Below are 18,091 nucleotides of genomic sequence, written 5' to 3'. Positions count from 1 at the left end.
ACTGTGACACTGAAGACTAGGAGCTGCATAAACAGACCAAGCAGTACCAGGAAAAAATGAGCATTTCAGCAAGTAGCGTAGATGAATTTTATAGGAGCACTATTTCTGTCCTTTCCTAAGATAGTATGCTGGAAAAAAAAAAAAGCCTGAAAATATTTGGAAATGCGGTTACCCATTCCCTTGGCGTACTCTGGGACAGCGAAGCTTATCCTGTCCCAAATCCCGAGTACGCTCAATGCAAGACTACTTGGTTTCCTCCACTTCTGCTGGGAGGCTTCAGTTCTGGAAGGGAGCTCATGATAACTCACATTTGTCTGAAGTCCAGAGGCCTTTCTTCTCCAAACTTCTGCCTTCTAAAAGGACCGGACAATACATTCAAAGGAGAAACAATTCAGGAACCTTTAACTGTTTCCAGGTATTTAGAATAAATATATTTTCAAGGAGCCTAAGCTTCACAAGCTAGACCTGGAGTACCCCACTTAGCAAGCTACTCTGGGGTATTCCCTATAGAGTTCCCAGCTGAAGCGAAACACAGCAGGGAATCAGACATTATCATACTAACCATCTCCTCCTGGTCTTGTTACCAACTGCCTTCTCCCCACCTGATGACAATCTACCCTGCTAAACACTGAAGAATCAAGAACATTTACAGACCAAGACCTGGAGTAAAGAACTCACCACCACAGCTGAATCCAAATGCAAACCTCAGCTCCTGCTCTCCATCAGTACAATCTGCACATGAAGAGCCAATAAACCAGTCACAGCTACTCTCCTGCAAGGTGAAATGAAGATGTTCCTATTTTTACACACTAACAAGACAGACAGGAGCCATGCTACCTCTCTCTTTGAAGAGTGAAAATGGATGAATATGACCTTCCTCAGGGGCAGCCTTGTGGAGGACACACACTTACCTGATCCAAGAAGCAATGCTTCATGAATTGGACGCTTCTGCACCTGTCCTAAAGAATAAACTCCTGAAAGGAAAAATTTCCTCCTTCAGTTAAGGTCCTTGGTTAGAAGGAAAACTAGTTAATTGTCTTACTTATCTCGAGGCACCACTCATACAGGAAGTAAGAGACACTGTATCGCAAACAACCACCAAAAAGGCTTTCATATAAATGATAATTTTATTGTAAATAAAACGATACAATGGCCTGGCTTTGCACTGCAAGCCCCCGGTCGGTATATATAGACTACTGGTTCAAGGTCTTCTGCACAATCCAGGTTAAAGCAATTTCTCCCTGCTCTGCACAGTTTATGTCAGACAGGTATTGATAGTTATTGAAGTCCTTTTCCTCGTTTCTGAACTGCCCCCCTAGGCACATCTACGTTTTCTAACTGGGAAATTCAGAGCTCTTAGTCAGATTTGCTCCTAAACAAGGCTGGGGTTTAAAGACCTGAAGCCCAAACACCATTAAACCACAGAGGACATCTATTTTATTCTGAAAATTAAAGACAGACTGAATGCTCCCAGCTCCGCGGGCAGGTACCAAGGTGACAGCCACAGGACCGTACGTATTCAAATATATAAAACCTTTCCATCCAGCAGCTATTAACCTAAGCACCAATCACTGGGATCTCATTCAGTCTCCCCTGTACAGCTCTAAGTATCTGGCCTTTGCCTACTAGAGAAAGTGTATACAGCAGGAATATGTATTTACTGAGGTTTCACAAGTTATCCTGGCTTTCTGGGCACTTGGAAATAACATGTGTCACCTGAGCAGGTACCAATTTCCCTCTTGGTCAATTTGTTTTGGTAATTAATGGCAAAGGGAACTGTTTGGAGCATCTTCAAGTCCATTGGAATACTACTCAAAAAAATATGAAAAAAATCCAAATTGCTGCAAGCTATCACCACTAGAATAGGCAAAGATCAGATTTACTGGAGAACAAGCAAATAACCTGGAATGCACAGAATCGTCACACCGAGACCAAAATGCCAATAGTTTGTTTCCTAACAAGCTCAGGGACAGCCAAATTCCCCATTCCCCCAAGTTCCTCTCTGATGGGAATCTCAGACATTTTCCTGCCCAGCTTCAACTGTTTCAGAATAATGGGACTCCTACAAGATATTTTTCTTCAAACAGAATATTCTCCATTTCTGCAGCACCTTCCATCAAGGATCCCAATACTCAATATTCACTATATAGCCCTCCCTGGAAGGAATAGCAAAAAACACAACATGACATTTGGAATGGACACAATAGCTTATTGTTAGCCTGGCACTCCTCCTCCACTGTCCCCTAAATGAGTTTATTCCCATTTTTTTCCAATTCTGCCAGGATAAAGAGGCCAGATGTAATTCAATTTAGAAGTATAATTACATTTATGTCCACTTGAAACTTTTTTGCTGCCAGGGCCGTGTTAAGAGACTGTAGTATAAGTGTCAGCCCCAAGCTTATTCACCACAGCAGTGGACTTAAGAATCCAGATCTTCCTTTTCCATAATCAAGAGGGCTGTGAGGAAACAAAGAAAGCATTTTGGCTTGGCTCTACTCGTTATAAACCATCAGCAAATTCTCTGCAAAACCAGCTGCTTTTTTTCCTTTTTAAATTCATAAAGGCGTCGAATTTATTTCCCATCCTCCCCCCTACCCCGTAACAGTCGAGTCGATATATATAAAAATCACCAAATATGATCTTTTACGATATAAATAAAAAAAAAAGTATGAGGCATCACCGTTTACATGATGTAAAAAGAGCTAAAAAAGAGCGATATAAACTACATTCATAAAAGTGCATCTCCAAACATACAAGTAATGCTTTGGCTTGTTCCTGTGCCGAACGGGTGGCATTGGGTCAGGTACTGGAATACAAGAAGTCCAAGATGGCACCCCATGTTCTCTGTCACTGTACAATCGCTATTTACTTCCATTAATACAGACTGGAATACAAGTGTATACACAGAGTAGGCACATTTCAGCATAGGTGGTGGGAAGGACCAGAAGCTCTGGCGGGGAGAGGACTGAGCCCATCAGTCCATGATGCTCTTTGCTCTGCTCTGGAACAGCCTTCCATGACACATATGAGGTAAAAGCCACAACAGATCCTGAGGATTTAGTTGCTTTGAAACATTAAAAGTTACACCATTTCCTCATGCCCTATTCTCTCCCAAAACACAATGTGTGGGATAGCAAGGAAAGACCACGGAAAAAGGTCTCAGTTTGTTGAGGACAAGCCAAGGGTAGAGAGAAATCTATGCAGACAGGATCACTGCACTCTTGGTTGCTGGCTGTATGTCTGCAGGGTAAAGTGTGGTGAATAGAAGATTCCAATCTTTGGTATATTTAGGTGCTAGTTGCAAGGCTTGAAGAGTGCTACCAGGCCCCACAGGAGTGCTGACCACCCTACTTCTGTCATCAAGACTACAGGAATGATTTCACATTCCTCTGCAGCATACACAGCCATTTACGCCACAGCAAAGTGGTGTAAAATGCTCCCTAAAACAGAGTAGAAGTGTCATGCCCTCGCTTCCCTTCGGTGCAAGCGACAGTGAAGTGAAGGCCAAAAATCAGGCCATGTGTCTTGACAATTTGGAGTCAAGTTCCAGGTTTGGAAAAGATCAATAGAAGTGCTCTCACTAGAATTAAATAAATTACGGAACAAGGGCTTTCATAAAAGATATCCCCCTAAGTGCCTGCAACCTCAACAGTGCATCCTTGTAGTAGTGCAGGAGAGCCTGAAAGTGAAACCCCTAGCTTGCTTTCACTGATTACACATTGCTCTGAGTTTGGCACAGAAAAAACTTCAGATTGTTAAACCCTTTCAGGGCTTTTGGTTGTTTGGGTTTTTTTAGGGTTCTTTTTTTCCTCTTTTAATTCAACACAGTATTTCTCATGTGTTCAAGGAGCTTGGTTTCATTAAAACTTGCCTTATCCTGCTATTAGCGTTCACTTAAAAACTGTTAATTTTACTGCATTATGAAAGCAATTTTCAAGTTTTTATGGGGGAGAAGAGTGGAGGTATGCGGAGCCTTAATACGGTTTCCAATACAAGAGCAGAACAACTTTAGCGTTGCTCTATAGAACAGTATTTTAGCTAATAATACACTTCCTTTTCTTAGTTTCATTTCACACAGATAACTTATAATTACTCCATGAATCCCCAGCACTTAAAAACTGCTAGTCTTTTATGAGTAAAGTAAGGACTATTAGTGCCCCAATCAACATACAGTATTTGAGGCCAGTAAGCCATCAGGAACTCAGTTCTCAGAGATGTGGTACCTTTCAAAGGCAAAATCACTTGGATGCATTTTGCTGGTACCTGCATGGGAATCTCCAGTTAATTTCAGAAATATGCTAGCATTACAAATGTTCTCTCTGGTTCACTGTTTGACTTAACTCGTACAAAAGCTTATTTAAATAGGGCCATAACCTTTTATGGAAATCTTAAATGAACACTTGCACACCTGTAAAACAAAACACACACACTGAAGGGTTGAGCTTGATTCTAACTTACTGTGCACAAGTAAAACTAGTGTCCAGCAAATTCTCCCCACGAAAAACTCAATTTTCCATTAGGCCACGTCCTCAAAGAAACACATAAGCTTTTCCTGAAGTAAATTCCTGGGCACCAGATGAACTATCTTTGGTTTAAAGGATGGTAAAAAGTTACCAGCCAAAAAGATAGGTGCAACAGAAAGCTGTTCTGCAGAACTCCCTTCGAGAAGGGTTTTGTTTAGACCCAGCAGTCCCAGGGAGATGAAGCAGGAGCACAGATTTGTTGGCTATAGAGGACACAAACTAACTGACACTGTCTTAATGCTAGGACAGATCAAGCCTTGGAAATCAAGCTCTGGATTTTCTAACATCAGTGGGAGAGCCCTCATCTTAGGCCCTGGAGTGATTGCATTCTGCTGAAACTTTTCTGATTATCCTGACGTTTAGCTAGAAAGACCTCCCTCACCCCCATCCCAAAATCCATGGTTTCATTATAAAATAACACTATTCACATACTTTTGAATCAATATTTTCTGAACACCTTCAGATGCTGAATACTTAAGAAGAAAAATATATAATTATATAGCGAGCGCATGCTCAATGACACATGGCTTTTTGCTGGATTCATGTGCTATAGATGCCTCTAAAGCCCTAGCAGTCTGGACAACAGCGACCTGCACGTAGAGAGCTGGTCTGGATGGCTGTTGCACGTTTCTGTTCTGAAGAGTGTAGCTCTTCCAGTTCCCACCTTGGTTCAGATTTCTTCTATGTTCAGTGAGACACTTCTTATACTCCCATTCTTGGGCCTACAGAAAACATGCAGCCAGCTGCAATTTCACATCAAGGTAACTAGGGCAAAAATGCAGCTCTGTTTGGACAGCTGTCGGTAGAATAAACATTAGTCCAGCAAACAAAGATATCAGGCACAAGAGCAGACCCTAGGTTCCTTGGCATAATTTCCCCAAAGGACTAGGACAGCTGAGTTGGCATTTTGAAGATGCAGCACCACAACGGGCAGTTGCAACTAGACCAGACGGGGCACCGAAAGCCCAGCAGGAGCTGCTAGCAAGGGAGGTAATTCAGTACTGGAGCTGTGCAAACTGATGTCTGAGCAGCTCTTCAGCAGAGGGTCTGTGCCTGGCTTCCACAAAGATCTGCTTTAGAAAGTCCCGGCAATGTTCTGATATGTGGGAGGGGAGCTGGGGGTTGGTTGGTTGGGTGGCGATTTTGAAAATGGCTGCCATGGCTTCGTACTCTGCCCAGGGTGGTTTCTCTGTCAGCATTTCCACAACAGTACACCCGAGGCTCCTGGAAAAGGAGACAGGAAAAAAAAAGTGAGAATTGACTCACACAATAATGCACAGTGTTCAGAGAGAACTTCCAAGCAGCCAACATCAAGGTACAGCTCTGCTCTGAAAAAAGCTATAAAATGGCTTTGTGCTCAGCAAACCCCATGTGTGCACAGATTCTGAGCCAGACCTGCCAACGTTGCTGCTTTTACTACTGTCAGGCTAGCAGTAAAGTGCTGAGACAGGGAGGCTGGTTTCCACTGTGGTTCTCACTGCACCAAAAACTGTGAAGTGTCATCTGTCTGGCTCTCCTTAGCTCAAATTCTACTCAGTAAACATCTGCATTAACAACAGGGGACAAGAGGTGCACACGAGATGTCCCTGAAGGTGCCGTTTGACCTCAGTGGTATTTTGGGTGCTACTGCTACTGTCACATCTCAAAGGCACTTGCTGAGTTGCAAGGTAGAAAACATACTTTTTAACCAAGGTCCAGTGAATCAGAGCTGGTTGAGCCCACAAAGCCATTTCAGCAAAATCCCTTTTCAGTGTACAGCCTCAGAATGCCCACGTGGGAAAAAAAAAACCCTAATATCTCCACTTTGCAAGAAACCAAGCACCATAGACAGTCAAAAAATAATTAAAGTCTTAACAGCTCCAAACTGAGAAGGCAGTAAGTTAAAACGCCAGTAGGGCAGATACATCAATTAAGTTAAGGCAAAACACTCCTAGTAAAGTTAATGGGGCTCTGCAGGCTACTTCAAGGCAAGAATGTGATTATGGGGACAGACATGGCTGAGCCACCTTTCTGAAGCAAGCGTGACACCAATACTTTCACAGGGAAGATGGGTTTCTCTAGTACTGCAGTGATTGGGTTTTATTCAAAAAGGATTAATTGCTTCCTCCAGGCCACAGATTAAGCAGCAGCAGTTAGTGAACTTCTCCTATCAAGTCCTGTGTTCTGATCACATCGTTCCATTAAAAAGGCAAAACTGCCTCTTCTACCTTTAAACTAAACCCTCTTTTGAAGTGAAAAGCAAATAAAAGACATTTTCAGAGGCAGACTTGCATCAATTGCCAAGATGAGGAAGGAAAGGAATTAAATCCAGTGAATATGCAAGAAATGACTTCTTGACAAGGTTTAAAATCCAACGTGAAAATTTTACACTGGTTTCCAGCCATTTAAGACTTACTAGAAGAGAGTACAGAAAATGCAAACCATGTGTGCTGAAGTGCTGGGGGTTTGCTCAAGAGCAAGCAGGGATATATTATTGTTTAGACTGATTTATACCGTTTTAGCAGATCCGGTTTCTTTAAGATATTCAGCAAACAGCAGGAATGTTTTTCATGTCAAGTCACTCCAGCAATAACAAATAGCTCACATATTCTGCTATTTAGGAAAAAGAAAATTGGAGAGGGGCCTGCAGCAGTGGCGGAAAGCCAGGTGGATAGATTTGTTACGTCTTTGAGCCTCTCGGCCATACGCATCCACCCTGGGACTAACGCTGCACTGGAAAATTCTGACCCCCCCCCCTAAATAATGATCAGGATTGTAGGAACTGGAGCCCAGCCAACAGCAGCGTCTCTTTGATGGGAATGGACCGATGTCAGCACCAAGAGGAAATCCACAACTGCATCAACCCAGGGGGAAGGGCACGTGCTCCATTCTCTCCCCCAGCATCCCAACTGGGAGAGTCTGCAGAACTTAACTCTTTGCATACGAGACGCGTTTCAGCTACGTTTCCACTCACTGCTTGTACAGGAAATAGCATAGGCCTTGCTTTACTGTGGAGAGACAAACATACCTTTTGTTGTTGTCATTTAGTTTAGTTTTATAATCTCACCTTTTTAAGGCCTCCAAAACTAACATTTTGACACAGGACCATTTTGCTCTTTCCATTTGATAGAGGCTGTTTCTTGGCTATGCCAATAATAGCATGGCTACAGTTTCCATTCATGCATACTTGAGATCACCTCTGATCTGACCTGTATCTTTTGTGTTATTCCAGGTTTGGGCATCCTTCCTTTAAAGCTCAAATTCTATTCATTTCCAGTGTGTTATAAGCATACCTCTCATTTTATAACCAAATGAATGGACTCTCCCTAAACAACCTTCAGTCTCTCTTACAAGGTATATAAGAAGGATGGAAACCTCACACCAGTCAGAAAACAGAAAATCAGCTATCAGTTCGAGGGAGGAACGAGTGGGAATTGTTCCTGAAAAACTAAACGAGCAGTTGTGTGTTGACATTGCAAAGCACAGCCTGCAGCAGGTCATGTCTTGAGTTCAAATCAACTACTTCAGTTCACCTTAAACTTTTGATCCAGACAAAATCTGCTTTTGGATATATGGACGACAGAATGTATATGTCTTATCTCACTCCAGAAAAGCTGTAAATTGATCTATGGACAGAAAGTTAAAGCCTCACCATACGTCCGCTTTTCTTCCATAGCCTTCTCCGCTGATCACCTCTGGGCTCATCCAATATGGCGTGCCAGTGACAGAGCGGATGCCTGTTCCAGACATACAGATTGTCTGCAGCCGTTTGCTGGCCCCAAAGTCCCCAAGCTTCACATTCCCAGCAGAGTCACGGAGAATATTGGCTCCTGGACAAAAAACAAAGAATGGAGACAGCTGTTTTCATGCAATCCAGCTGCTGGATCCGCAGCCTACAGAGCTGATATCCAACCCAGAAATACCCATGCTCATGGTATGGCTTTTTCCCCATTAAGCCTCAGGTGACCTGCTAAACATCATTTCTTTAATTCAGGCTGTAGACAAGCCAATTGCTAATGGCTGCAAATGGGAAAAACTTCAGGGTAAAAACACAAGGAAGTGAAGGGGGAAGGGAAATGAGAGCTGAGTCAGCACCGTCATTGTTACACTGCCTGTAAACAGCTCAGCCTATGCAGGGCCCCCAGGCCAATGGCTTAGATAGTACATAGCTGTGTAGAAAAGGATTTTATTGGGATGCTGCTTTGGTGAGTATAACTATTGCTTTCTGGTCAGCTGGGTAACAGATGTAGCTAGTTAAACCACTTTGAACTCCTACAATAAACAAGTCCATCTCCACTTTACTTGGTCAGACGTCCTGAACACGAAACACCAGGGAAAAAAGCAAAACTTAAGAGCTTAGCTTGAATGTGGACACAAACTAAGGCTTAGACACCAAAAAAAATTCTTCCTTCAAAGCCGCAATAAGATCAAGAAACCTGTGTTGCTATTATCTGGTACGTGCTTATGTGAAATCCTTCTGCCCTCAAATAAAATGCACTTGTGTTGGGACATAGCTTTATCACTTCACTTCCCCACTGAAGAGCTGAACTCAGTGTAACAAGTCTGTCCATCCAGCACCCTGGAGGCAAGTTAACAGTTTGGCTTAGATGGGTGCAAACTAGTGAATAACTCACCAGGTAGGAAATCATTTGGTAAAGAGCACCACACGAGCAGCATACAAGGTGTTATTCAAGAATCAGCAGCTCATTTCCCTTTGCCAGCCTAGGGGGGATGCAATGAAGATTTATAGGCAGGAACAAGAGAGTATTTTTCCTGCAGCGAGCAACCTCTAGAGCACAGAAAAATTTGTGCGGTGTCTGCCACATCTGTTGACATTAACTCTTAAGGAGACTGGCTGGCTCCATGGGGTTATACGGGGAAGAAGAAGATTAAGGACTAATCAGAGGCTCTACATGGAAGATTGGAGGTTTCTTACAGAGGAAGCAGGACAGTCACAAGAACCTGAGGTAAGCACGATTGTCAAGAGCAGGCATGGAGCTCTTATGGCAATTGGTATGCCTACCACCTGAGAAACACTACTTTGGCCAAGCAGAGAGGAAATCAGAAGGGAATCCACAGGGAAATGAGCGTGCCTCAGGGGGGCAGTGAAAGTCAGGTGGCAACTCAGCCTCATTTTGCTGGGCTGCGAGAGAAAGATGAGGAGTTAGAGGAGTGTTCCTAAGAATTAGAGGCTTCCAGTCTTTCTTACCACAACCAAATGGCCATGCTCTCGGGTCCTGTAGGGAGAACAGCCCAACTTCCCATACCCAGCTCAGAACATGACCTTCCCTAAGCCCTGCACATGGATGTAAGACCAAAAAGGGATGACTGAGCAAAGCAATGTTCAGAAGCCCCAGCCAGGATGCTGAATTCTTAACACTTGTCGTCTTCTTTCAGAGTTCCTTTAGCACGTGGTATGTACATAAATCATCAGCTGATCTCACCCTTTATGTCCCTGTGCACAATCATGTTGCTGTGAAGGTACGAGACTCCCTCGAGAATCTGGCGAGTGTATTTCCGGGTTACATTTTCCGTGAGAGCACCATACGCCTTCAGCTGGTCTTTCACTGACCCCTGCACCGAAAGCAAACAGAAGGGATTGGCAAAGAAATGACAAACCACAAATCTTGCAGTCTCCATTCAATTCCCACGAGCTGTGACCGTTTTATACACCCAGCCGGCACAGTTATGAATTCTTGCCTCTTCTAAAGCCTTTTTGTGAGGCGCTCAGAACATCTTGCCCAAAGAAGCCCCTTTTAAGAAAAGCAAGGACACACTTTACAGCAAAAATAGCTTAAGGAGGTTCTGTCTGTTTCCTCCACCCTTGAGCTGTGCTGGTACAACTGTTTGTGAAGACAAGCAATGAAATAGTTCAGTAGACTGATCCGGGTCAAAAGCCCCCCTTTTTGCAGGGTCAGTTTTAGCTTAATTTGCTGTACTATATGACTCTGCTAATTCAGTTAACCTGATTTACAAGTTGGGCCAAGTCCTCTGAAGTACTTTGGCAGAACAAATTTAGACTGAAGAAAAGAACTGGCTTTAGTGACTAATGAAGAAAATGTATTTCAAGTACAAGACACTTAAGAAAAAAAACCCAAAGAGGTGATTTGGGCATAAATTAAAAGAAAGCGGTGGCATTATAACCCAGTATGAGAAAGGCGCACACCAAAGAGAGTATAAGGTGGATTACATAGTTAGGGTAATCACAGCAACTAATAAACCAACTAACAAAACCACCCATCTCACTTTATGATCTGTGATTGTGCTGTTTGTGTCAGCTCTTACCCCTGGCATGTACTCCATGAAGATGGTTAATGTCTTCTCTGCTCGATCCCGTAAGCAGCCATAATACTGAACAATACGTTCGTGCTGGAGATTCTTCAGCAGCTGAATTTCACACTCCAGGGCACTCACTTCCTATGGATGTTGAAGGAGAAAATAAGGTTCCGGCTCCAGGAAATATTCCATCCTAATAAATTCGTCCATGTCACTGGCAGGATGAGACCACTGCTACACTGAAGAAGCCTAATCCATGGCATTGGTTCACCTACTTCTTGGAAAAGGCAAACATTACCAATGGCTCATGTTAATCCTTACTGTATAATAGGCAGGTAGGTATTGGTGCAGAAGCTTTGATAGAACACAGGCAGTATTATATATGGATTTAGTACCAGAAAAACTTTCTTTCTTGTATTGATTCTGTCAGCTGAATGGCTTTAGCCAAGTTGGTTGAAAGCATTCTTCATGCACAACACAGATATAACCTTACTTCTCACCACTAAGCTGAGGGCAGCGAGTGTTAATTTCAATTACGAAAAAGCTCTGAATACGCAGTTGCAGAATTGCTAGAAATCTTTCTGTAGGAACCTCAACCCACTAGAGAGCAGGACTACAGGGGCTAAGAGTTCCTAAACTTCTTTTGTCACCCAGTCCTGTTCTGATTGACACTCATGATTTTACTTTAATCAACCTTAGAAATGGCTTCCTCTCATTTACTTCAAAAAATCTGCAGCTATGCACATGAAACCGATTCTCTGCTTTATTCTTGCCACAGACAACAGGGTATCATAGTGCAAAGACAAAAAGGCTATCCAACAATTTCAGACTGAATCAGAGATGTTTGTTGCCCACAAAAAGTATCAGGTTCTTGCTGAATCCAGGGAATGAACAGGAGGAACATCAAAGGTACTGGAGCACGAGGGTTTATGGAAAAAGGAATGATGGTTTCCCCAAAATTAGTCTTCACTTAACTCTCTCCATTCCTGCCACTGGAAGGTGCCAGGTTCACTTCTCTTGCTCTGGGAGAGGACGCAGTTCCTCAAGAGCAAGGACCTGGCTGCCGCAGAGATGCATGGAACCAGAGGAAGTTGCTTAATCGGGCCAACTGATAGTTTAAGGCTTGGAGTTTCAGTGCCTTCAAAATACGTTCCAGCCTGTTCTTCCTTGGCTCAGAGTTAACTGTCTGATTTACAGCAGAGACATGGTATAACTTAGAACTTACCAAGTTAGGGCTTATCTTGGCACCAATATCCCATATAAAATTAGAATAATTAAATCTTCACAGATCAGTTATTCCAGCTCAAAGTGAATTTGTTCAATGTTGGGAAACTGGTACATTGTTAAAACACTAGCAAAGAACCTAACAACCATTCCAGCTGCATCCACTGTGCAGGCAGTCTTCTGCTATCCTATAATTTCAAGGTGCCCCATCCCATCTCCACTGTTTCTAATGTGTCGTCACATCACTGTTCTTGATTAATTTACACACCACAGGTCAGTTTATTTTGACAACAGGGAGAATTCAGAAGCGGAAACCGGTAATTAATACACTCGATACAGGGCCTACTATATAAGCCCAGAAAGTGGGTTTTGCAAGTGCACGCAGCTTTTTTTGTTTAAAGAAGAAAAAAGTCCTACTCTTTCTGGGTTTAGTTTCATTCACGTCCATGTCTAACCAGGAACACAGGGCAGTCTAGTATTCCTCAAGTAACCTGGCAACAAACCAAAAAGCTGAGAAAGGAGAGCCAAAAATGAAGCCAGAAAATGGATCTTAGTTTCAGGCTGAAGTTAATAATACGGAAAAGTAATTTTTAAATGACTCCTATTCCTCTCCACATGACTGGAAACCCTAGTATAAACTAAATAAGATGCCAGCGTTCAAGGACAGACAGATACAGGCACTTTACAGGATCTTACAGAATTTTAGATGCTGCAATGAGAATTACCTTGCTTGTTTCAGGACTCTCTGGATCAAACTGGACCTGCTTAGCTGCAAGCTCTCTGCCCGTGTCCACATCATAGCACAAATACACACGACCAAAGGCACCCTGGCCCAGCAGTTTTCCTCGTCGCCAGTTTACTGGAGCACTCGGAGCTAAAAAAGGAACAGTAATAATTTCTCTTTTCATGATACTATTTAAAGATAATTGTGATCTTTTCAAAGATCAATCTTCATCATACTGGGATTGAAACAGGTACCTTGTGGTTGAAGAAACAGACATGAAGCACTCTCCCAGTATAAGGGAGTTAGTGGCAGCTCTCTGAACAGAATCCAACCATTCAGACTCTCAGGCCCTGCTGACTGGTGTCCCATTAAAATGAAACCACAAAACATTTTGCAAAGATATACTACAGACAAGTTATTCGATGAAGTTGATGAAATTTCATTCCACCAGCAGGGTGGATTCTACAACACCGCTATCTTAAGAGATGGCATAGCAATTACACAGCATCTTCCAAACCTTGATCTGTAGTTACTACGTGTATTAGATGAAGAAGAGCTGGATCAGCCTTGCTAAATCAATCCCACCCAGATAGGAATGACTGTTAGGCTTCTGGGGCAACTTGAAGGACATTAATTCTGAGTTCTTTGCCAACCATTGGTTAGTTTGGGGTTCCTTCTCCTGGGGGAAGGATTTCACTGCAAGGCTATCTCTACAGCAGAGAAATTAGAAGTCATCAGTCCCCTACTAGACAGTGATAAGGTAGGGGCAATAATGTAAGCACAGTGCGGGTATCTTCTTTACCTGCTGAACAATCAGGCTCTAATAAAAATACACATGAGAACCAGCTAAAGCAGCCACCTCCAATACCCCAGCAGGAGGTTACGTCAGCAGGGAATTATGAGTTCTCATTGTTCTACTGCACTGGCGAGCACATTGTACAAGCAGCAAGTCTCCTGACCCGGAGGTTTAACACCTGAGCCCAGTTTTCCAGACTGCACTTAATGCCAAAGCGTATTACTCAAAGACCAGTGCTTTAGCTCTAACTTTGAAAACCACACTACCAAACTCAGGGAGTGCAGTGCTTCCAATTACATTGTATCTAACGAGAAACTCTAAAAACAAAGACAGGAACCAGCCATCTGGACAGTGTGAAAATACAGAAGAGTTGAGAGATTAGCTTTGCCATGTCTAATTTAATCAGATTTACTGCCAGTCAGTGTTTTAGTGTGTTGCTTACTCTGCTGCATTAATGTCTTCATTTGGATCCTTAAAATACTGTATGGGATATCTGAAGTTCATCAGTAATGATTTAGGTTCCATTTCTTTTTTTTTATAATATAAAGTTGCCCAAAAAGCAACTCAGGGATGCTATTAATACAGAAGTAAATCTTTCTACTAAGGAGCAAGTGAAATATATATAGCCCTTAACTAGTGAAATAACTGTAATCCACAAGCCTGACTACAAACATGAATGTATCAAGAAAATAAACAAGCTTGTCTGACTGTTTTAAGAACCCTGTAGATCATCTAGATCCAATCAGCTTAAAGGTTTTTTTACTTCTTAACTGAATTTCCAATGCTTTCTAAAGGAAAGGCCAGCTCCCAGTGCAAGGCTACATATTCTTAAAAGAAAAAGAGGACCTGTCTTTTAGGTGAGACAGACTGGTCTCAAAACACAGCCATGTAATTATGTGGTTTTGAATGGCTTGTTAAAATCAAGCTATGGTAATATATTTGGTCTGGAGTTCATCTCTAAAAGCCTTTTTTGCCCATAACCCCAGGAGGCTTTTCCCCAGTTATCATCAGGGTGACTGCTCACATTTGGTGGGAATGTTCCTCTCCTGCACACCAAGGGCATTTTCACTGTCAGCACTCCGCAGGCGCCCCCGGGGGTCCAGGTACTGCAATGCCAGGCCCAGGTTTTCTCCGTTGGTGCTTAAGGAACGACTTGAAGGGACCAAGGTGAAAAGATTGCCTTGGTGACGCCGTATCCGGGGAAATGTCCTCCGGCCTGGAGAAAAAAGTAAAATTTTTAAATAACATGCTTACAAGTGGAACGTAACGGCTGGAGGTTGAGCAACGAAGAGAAGGGAGAGAAAAAAAAAATGTGTTCTGGTCTGTTCCCATGGAGTAGAATCTACTGCCAAGCAGACAAGATGCAAAAATATAACAGCTCAGGGCTGATGCTGCTTGAGTTCAGTACAGCTCTGGATCATTCCCAAAGTAGAAGGGAGAGAACACTTTGCAATGCCCTCAGTGCAGTAGTGCAAGATCTAAGCTTGCCTTCCAAAGCAAAAATCTGGTTTACAGGCTACCACACAAGCTCTGAGGCTTGTAAACAACTACACAGACAGAATGACTTTCTAGATAACGTGCCTGGACTTGCAAAGAAAAACCATAAAACAAAGATTATGACAACTTGCACCTCTTATGAAACATTGAGAAATTAATTTGCATAAAGCCATCTGATGAGCAGAGATGTGATTCTTGAAGTCACTGGTATATTTAGAAGACCCAGAAGCAAGTTTGCATTGCGAATTAGCAAAGCGTAATGAATCCCTGAGGTAGCAACCCACTATATATGACCAAGGCTAATAACTATGTCCACTGCTCAACCCTAGCAGTCACTGATCACCCTGGATATCCCCAAAAAGGACAAAATAAACAAAGAATTACAAACAGCTGTTGTGGGATGCTATGAAAATGTGGCATCATGCATGGTAGCATTAACTCCAGCACTAACTGCAAGGACCAGGGCAATTCCAGACTCTTCAACTAGGAGTTACGCTCACCCATGGAGTTTGCCATTGCCTCACCTTCTTTTTCAAGCCTGGAATTGAAGGTCTGAAAACAACTCACCATCGTTGTAGTCTTTGTGCTGCATGGAGACATTGTAGCGCCGAGGGTAAGTCCCACCTTTCCCCGCTTTGTCATAGATCTGATTCTCACGGTCTGGAAGGAGATGCAAAGAGAGAACTGAGGCTCTTTCAAAAAGTATACGTTCTAATGACAGAATTTTCCTGTAACAACAGTGGGTTTTAGGAAGAGGTAATAAATAACTTCATAACTTTTCAATCAACGTATCCCCAGTTCTTCTATTTATACAATCCCAGCAAGCATGGAGGGTAGCCAGCAAACAGCAGAAAATGTCTGGATCAAATAATCTTTATACTGGACACCGACATACCTGAGAACTCCTGTCTATTATCAGGAAAGCTTTGTGCCCTTGACATCCGTGACTTCCGAAAAGAAGGACTATTAAAGAAAGAAGGGAAGAGTAAGTTTTGCTATCTACTGGAGTGAAACCTACAAGGACTTTAAATACAAGCTAATGTATTTGTACATCAGTAATGGTGATTCTCAAATCCACGTCCCTGCAATAATTCCATGCTACATCTGCAAAGCTGAAGTCAGGCTAAGTCCCAGCTAACCAACTATTTCCCAATGTGGGCAGTCATCCTTTCTGTTCAGCTTGTGGCATTTATTCAGTGGTTCCCCAACCTCTTGTTTGAGACCGTGTGCTTCCTTCAGCCATGTGAAGTGGAAGGTTAAAATCAAGGCTAAGAGGAAGAGCAGAACTGGGTACCACTTGCAGCACATTGCTCACAGGGCAGTAGAGAATGGGGACCACTGTCCCAAGTAGTTTACCATGAGTGGTAAGAGTTCCTCTCATGAAAGCTTCTGTGCACTTTCCTCTCTACCAGCAGCAGATGAGCATAAACATGAACGTTGCTTTTAACACTGATCCCTTGCGTTTCTCCCCAGTAAGCAGGGCTCCTCCGGCAAGCCTAAGTATGGCCCCTTGTTTGGCAGAAGGCCTTTAACATCTCTCTTAAGAGATTACACAAACTCAATCTGTGCCAAAGCCATGTTATTTGCACTTTTTTTTTTTGTTAACCAGTGTAAATGGAGCGAGCCTGATACAGCTTTCAGACTCCCAAATGAGATTCCTTTCCTACTACACAAAGAACAACAGCTTCCCCAGATGATGCCCACTCCTACAAGGAATAACTGGGTAGGCTTTTTTCCCCGCCATCCTCCACTTAGGGCAGGGAAAGGGGAGAGGACAGGTAACAAATCAGCAATCCTCACCCCCAAAGGAATGCATGCATTCACACAGGTTAACTGTAAGCGCATCCTTGTGACTCCATAAACTGGAGGAAGTGACTGGCTACAAAACCAAGCCTCAAGTGCCTGACATAAAAGCATAGAGGAATCAGCTTGTTGGAATCTTAAAAACATGCTGAAGCACAATATTACAGGGGCTGGGAAGCCATAGCTGCTATTCAGGTTAATAGGACCTACGAGTGCCCACCAACACCTCAAGCAACACCAACAGCAAAGAAACGGAAGAAAAATATCTAGAGCATCAGACTACGACAAAATCTTCACCAAAGGAAAAGCCCCTCTATTTACCTTTGGAATTAATATTATATCTTGCAGGACATTGGAAACTAGTGTAATGATATATTTCTGTAACCTTAGAATAGGTTGTTTTTTTTTTTTTTAAACGAACAAGTAGAGCCTTGTCTAAAAGAGATTTAAATACCCTGCAGCCAGATGTTCTTAGAGTCTAGGCTCCACACAGATGGCACGCTTTAGAACTTCGTATTTATAACATACAGCTACTGAAGCACCAGTTTGTTGGTGTATGGTTTTGCCAGAAAATAAAACAGCCTTAAGACATAGTTAATTCTCCCGAAGAAATATATTGGGATATAGGTAGGAAATAAGTTCCTCTTTCTCTCCAAGAAAATTTATGACATGGAAAACTTTTGCATAAGTACAACTGGCATTTCAATTTGAGCACATAAGTTCCTACCAGCTTGTACATTTATACCTGTCTGCTGACCTGTCCAAGGACTGACAGCTTCCTGACACCGAGTTTTCAGCACTGCTTAAAGGGTCCAGCATCTGCAACGCAGAAGAAATCACATGGCAACATCAGTTCAGTCTAATGCCTGAAAGAGGCTGTGCAAGAGGATCAGAGTCCAATACTGCTTGCCTGGAGGACGTCCAGGTGAAGAGGGGAGTCTAAAGCTATTTAGAATGTACATTTTTCCTTTATCTCCCACAGACATTGTTAAGGACATATCAAATCTGAGATGTTGCTTTAGGTGTCGAAGGACTCTGCTGTGAAAAATGAAAGTTTAAGTCACCCTTGTGCTGCATTTTGATCCCAGCTGACTTCAGGAACAGTGTCTCTGTTGGTGCTACTGCATTGCTGCCTCCACCTGCAAGTCGCCCTTTGGCCTTACTTCCTACTTTTTTGAATGGAGAGCTCAGTTTCAAATGCAAGAGGGTCACACGAACCTGGTAATAGGAAACCTAAGCATACATGTGTAATGTGCACCAAAATCACTC

The 18,091-nt window shown here is 42.8% G+C and overlaps 1 protein-coding gene across 2 annotated transcripts in view; it reads right to left on the bottom strand.

Moving 5' to 3' along the window:
* Window positions 1-1,108: 1,108 nt before the first annotated feature.
* Window positions 1,109-18,091, bottom strand: part of MAP3K3 (mitogen-activated protein kinase kinase kinase 3) — a 40,576-nt gene continuing 23,593 nt past the window's right edge. The window contains exons 9-17 of one of the 2 annotated variants that reach the window (XM_052785153.1): window positions 17,568-17,641; window positions 15,915-15,982; window positions 15,587-15,679; window positions 14,547-14,738; window positions 12,728-12,876; window positions 10,788-10,919; window positions 9,947-10,076; window positions 8,155-8,332; window positions 1,109-5,747 (exon numbers count right to left, since the gene is read on the bottom strand). In XM_052785153.1, the coding sequence (XP_052641113.1) occupies window positions 5,519-5,747; window positions 8,155-8,332; window positions 9,947-10,076; window positions 10,788-10,919; window positions 12,728-12,876; window positions 14,547-14,738; window positions 15,587-15,679; window positions 15,915-15,982; window positions 17,568-17,641 (1,245 nt within the window). In that variant the 3' untranslated portion in view covers window positions 1,109-5,518. The remainder of the gene's footprint in view (window positions 5,748-8,154; window positions 8,333-9,946; window positions 10,077-10,787; window positions 10,920-12,727; window positions 12,877-14,546; window positions 14,739-15,586; window positions 15,680-15,914; window positions 15,983-17,567; window positions 17,642-18,091) is intronic. The other variant, XM_052785154.1, reaches the window with a different exon arrangement.

Source organism: Harpia harpyja, chromosome 4 (assembly GCF_026419915.1).
Source record: "Harpia harpyja isolate bHarHar1 chromosome 4, bHarHar1 primary haplotype, whole genome shotgun sequence".
In the NCBI taxonomy this organism is placed as follows: Eukaryota; Metazoa; Chordata; class Aves; order Accipitriformes; family Accipitridae; genus Harpia; species Harpia harpyja.
The sequence above is the reverse complement of the archived record's forward strand: the minus strand, read 5'-3'. Positions and strand labels throughout refer to the sequence as shown.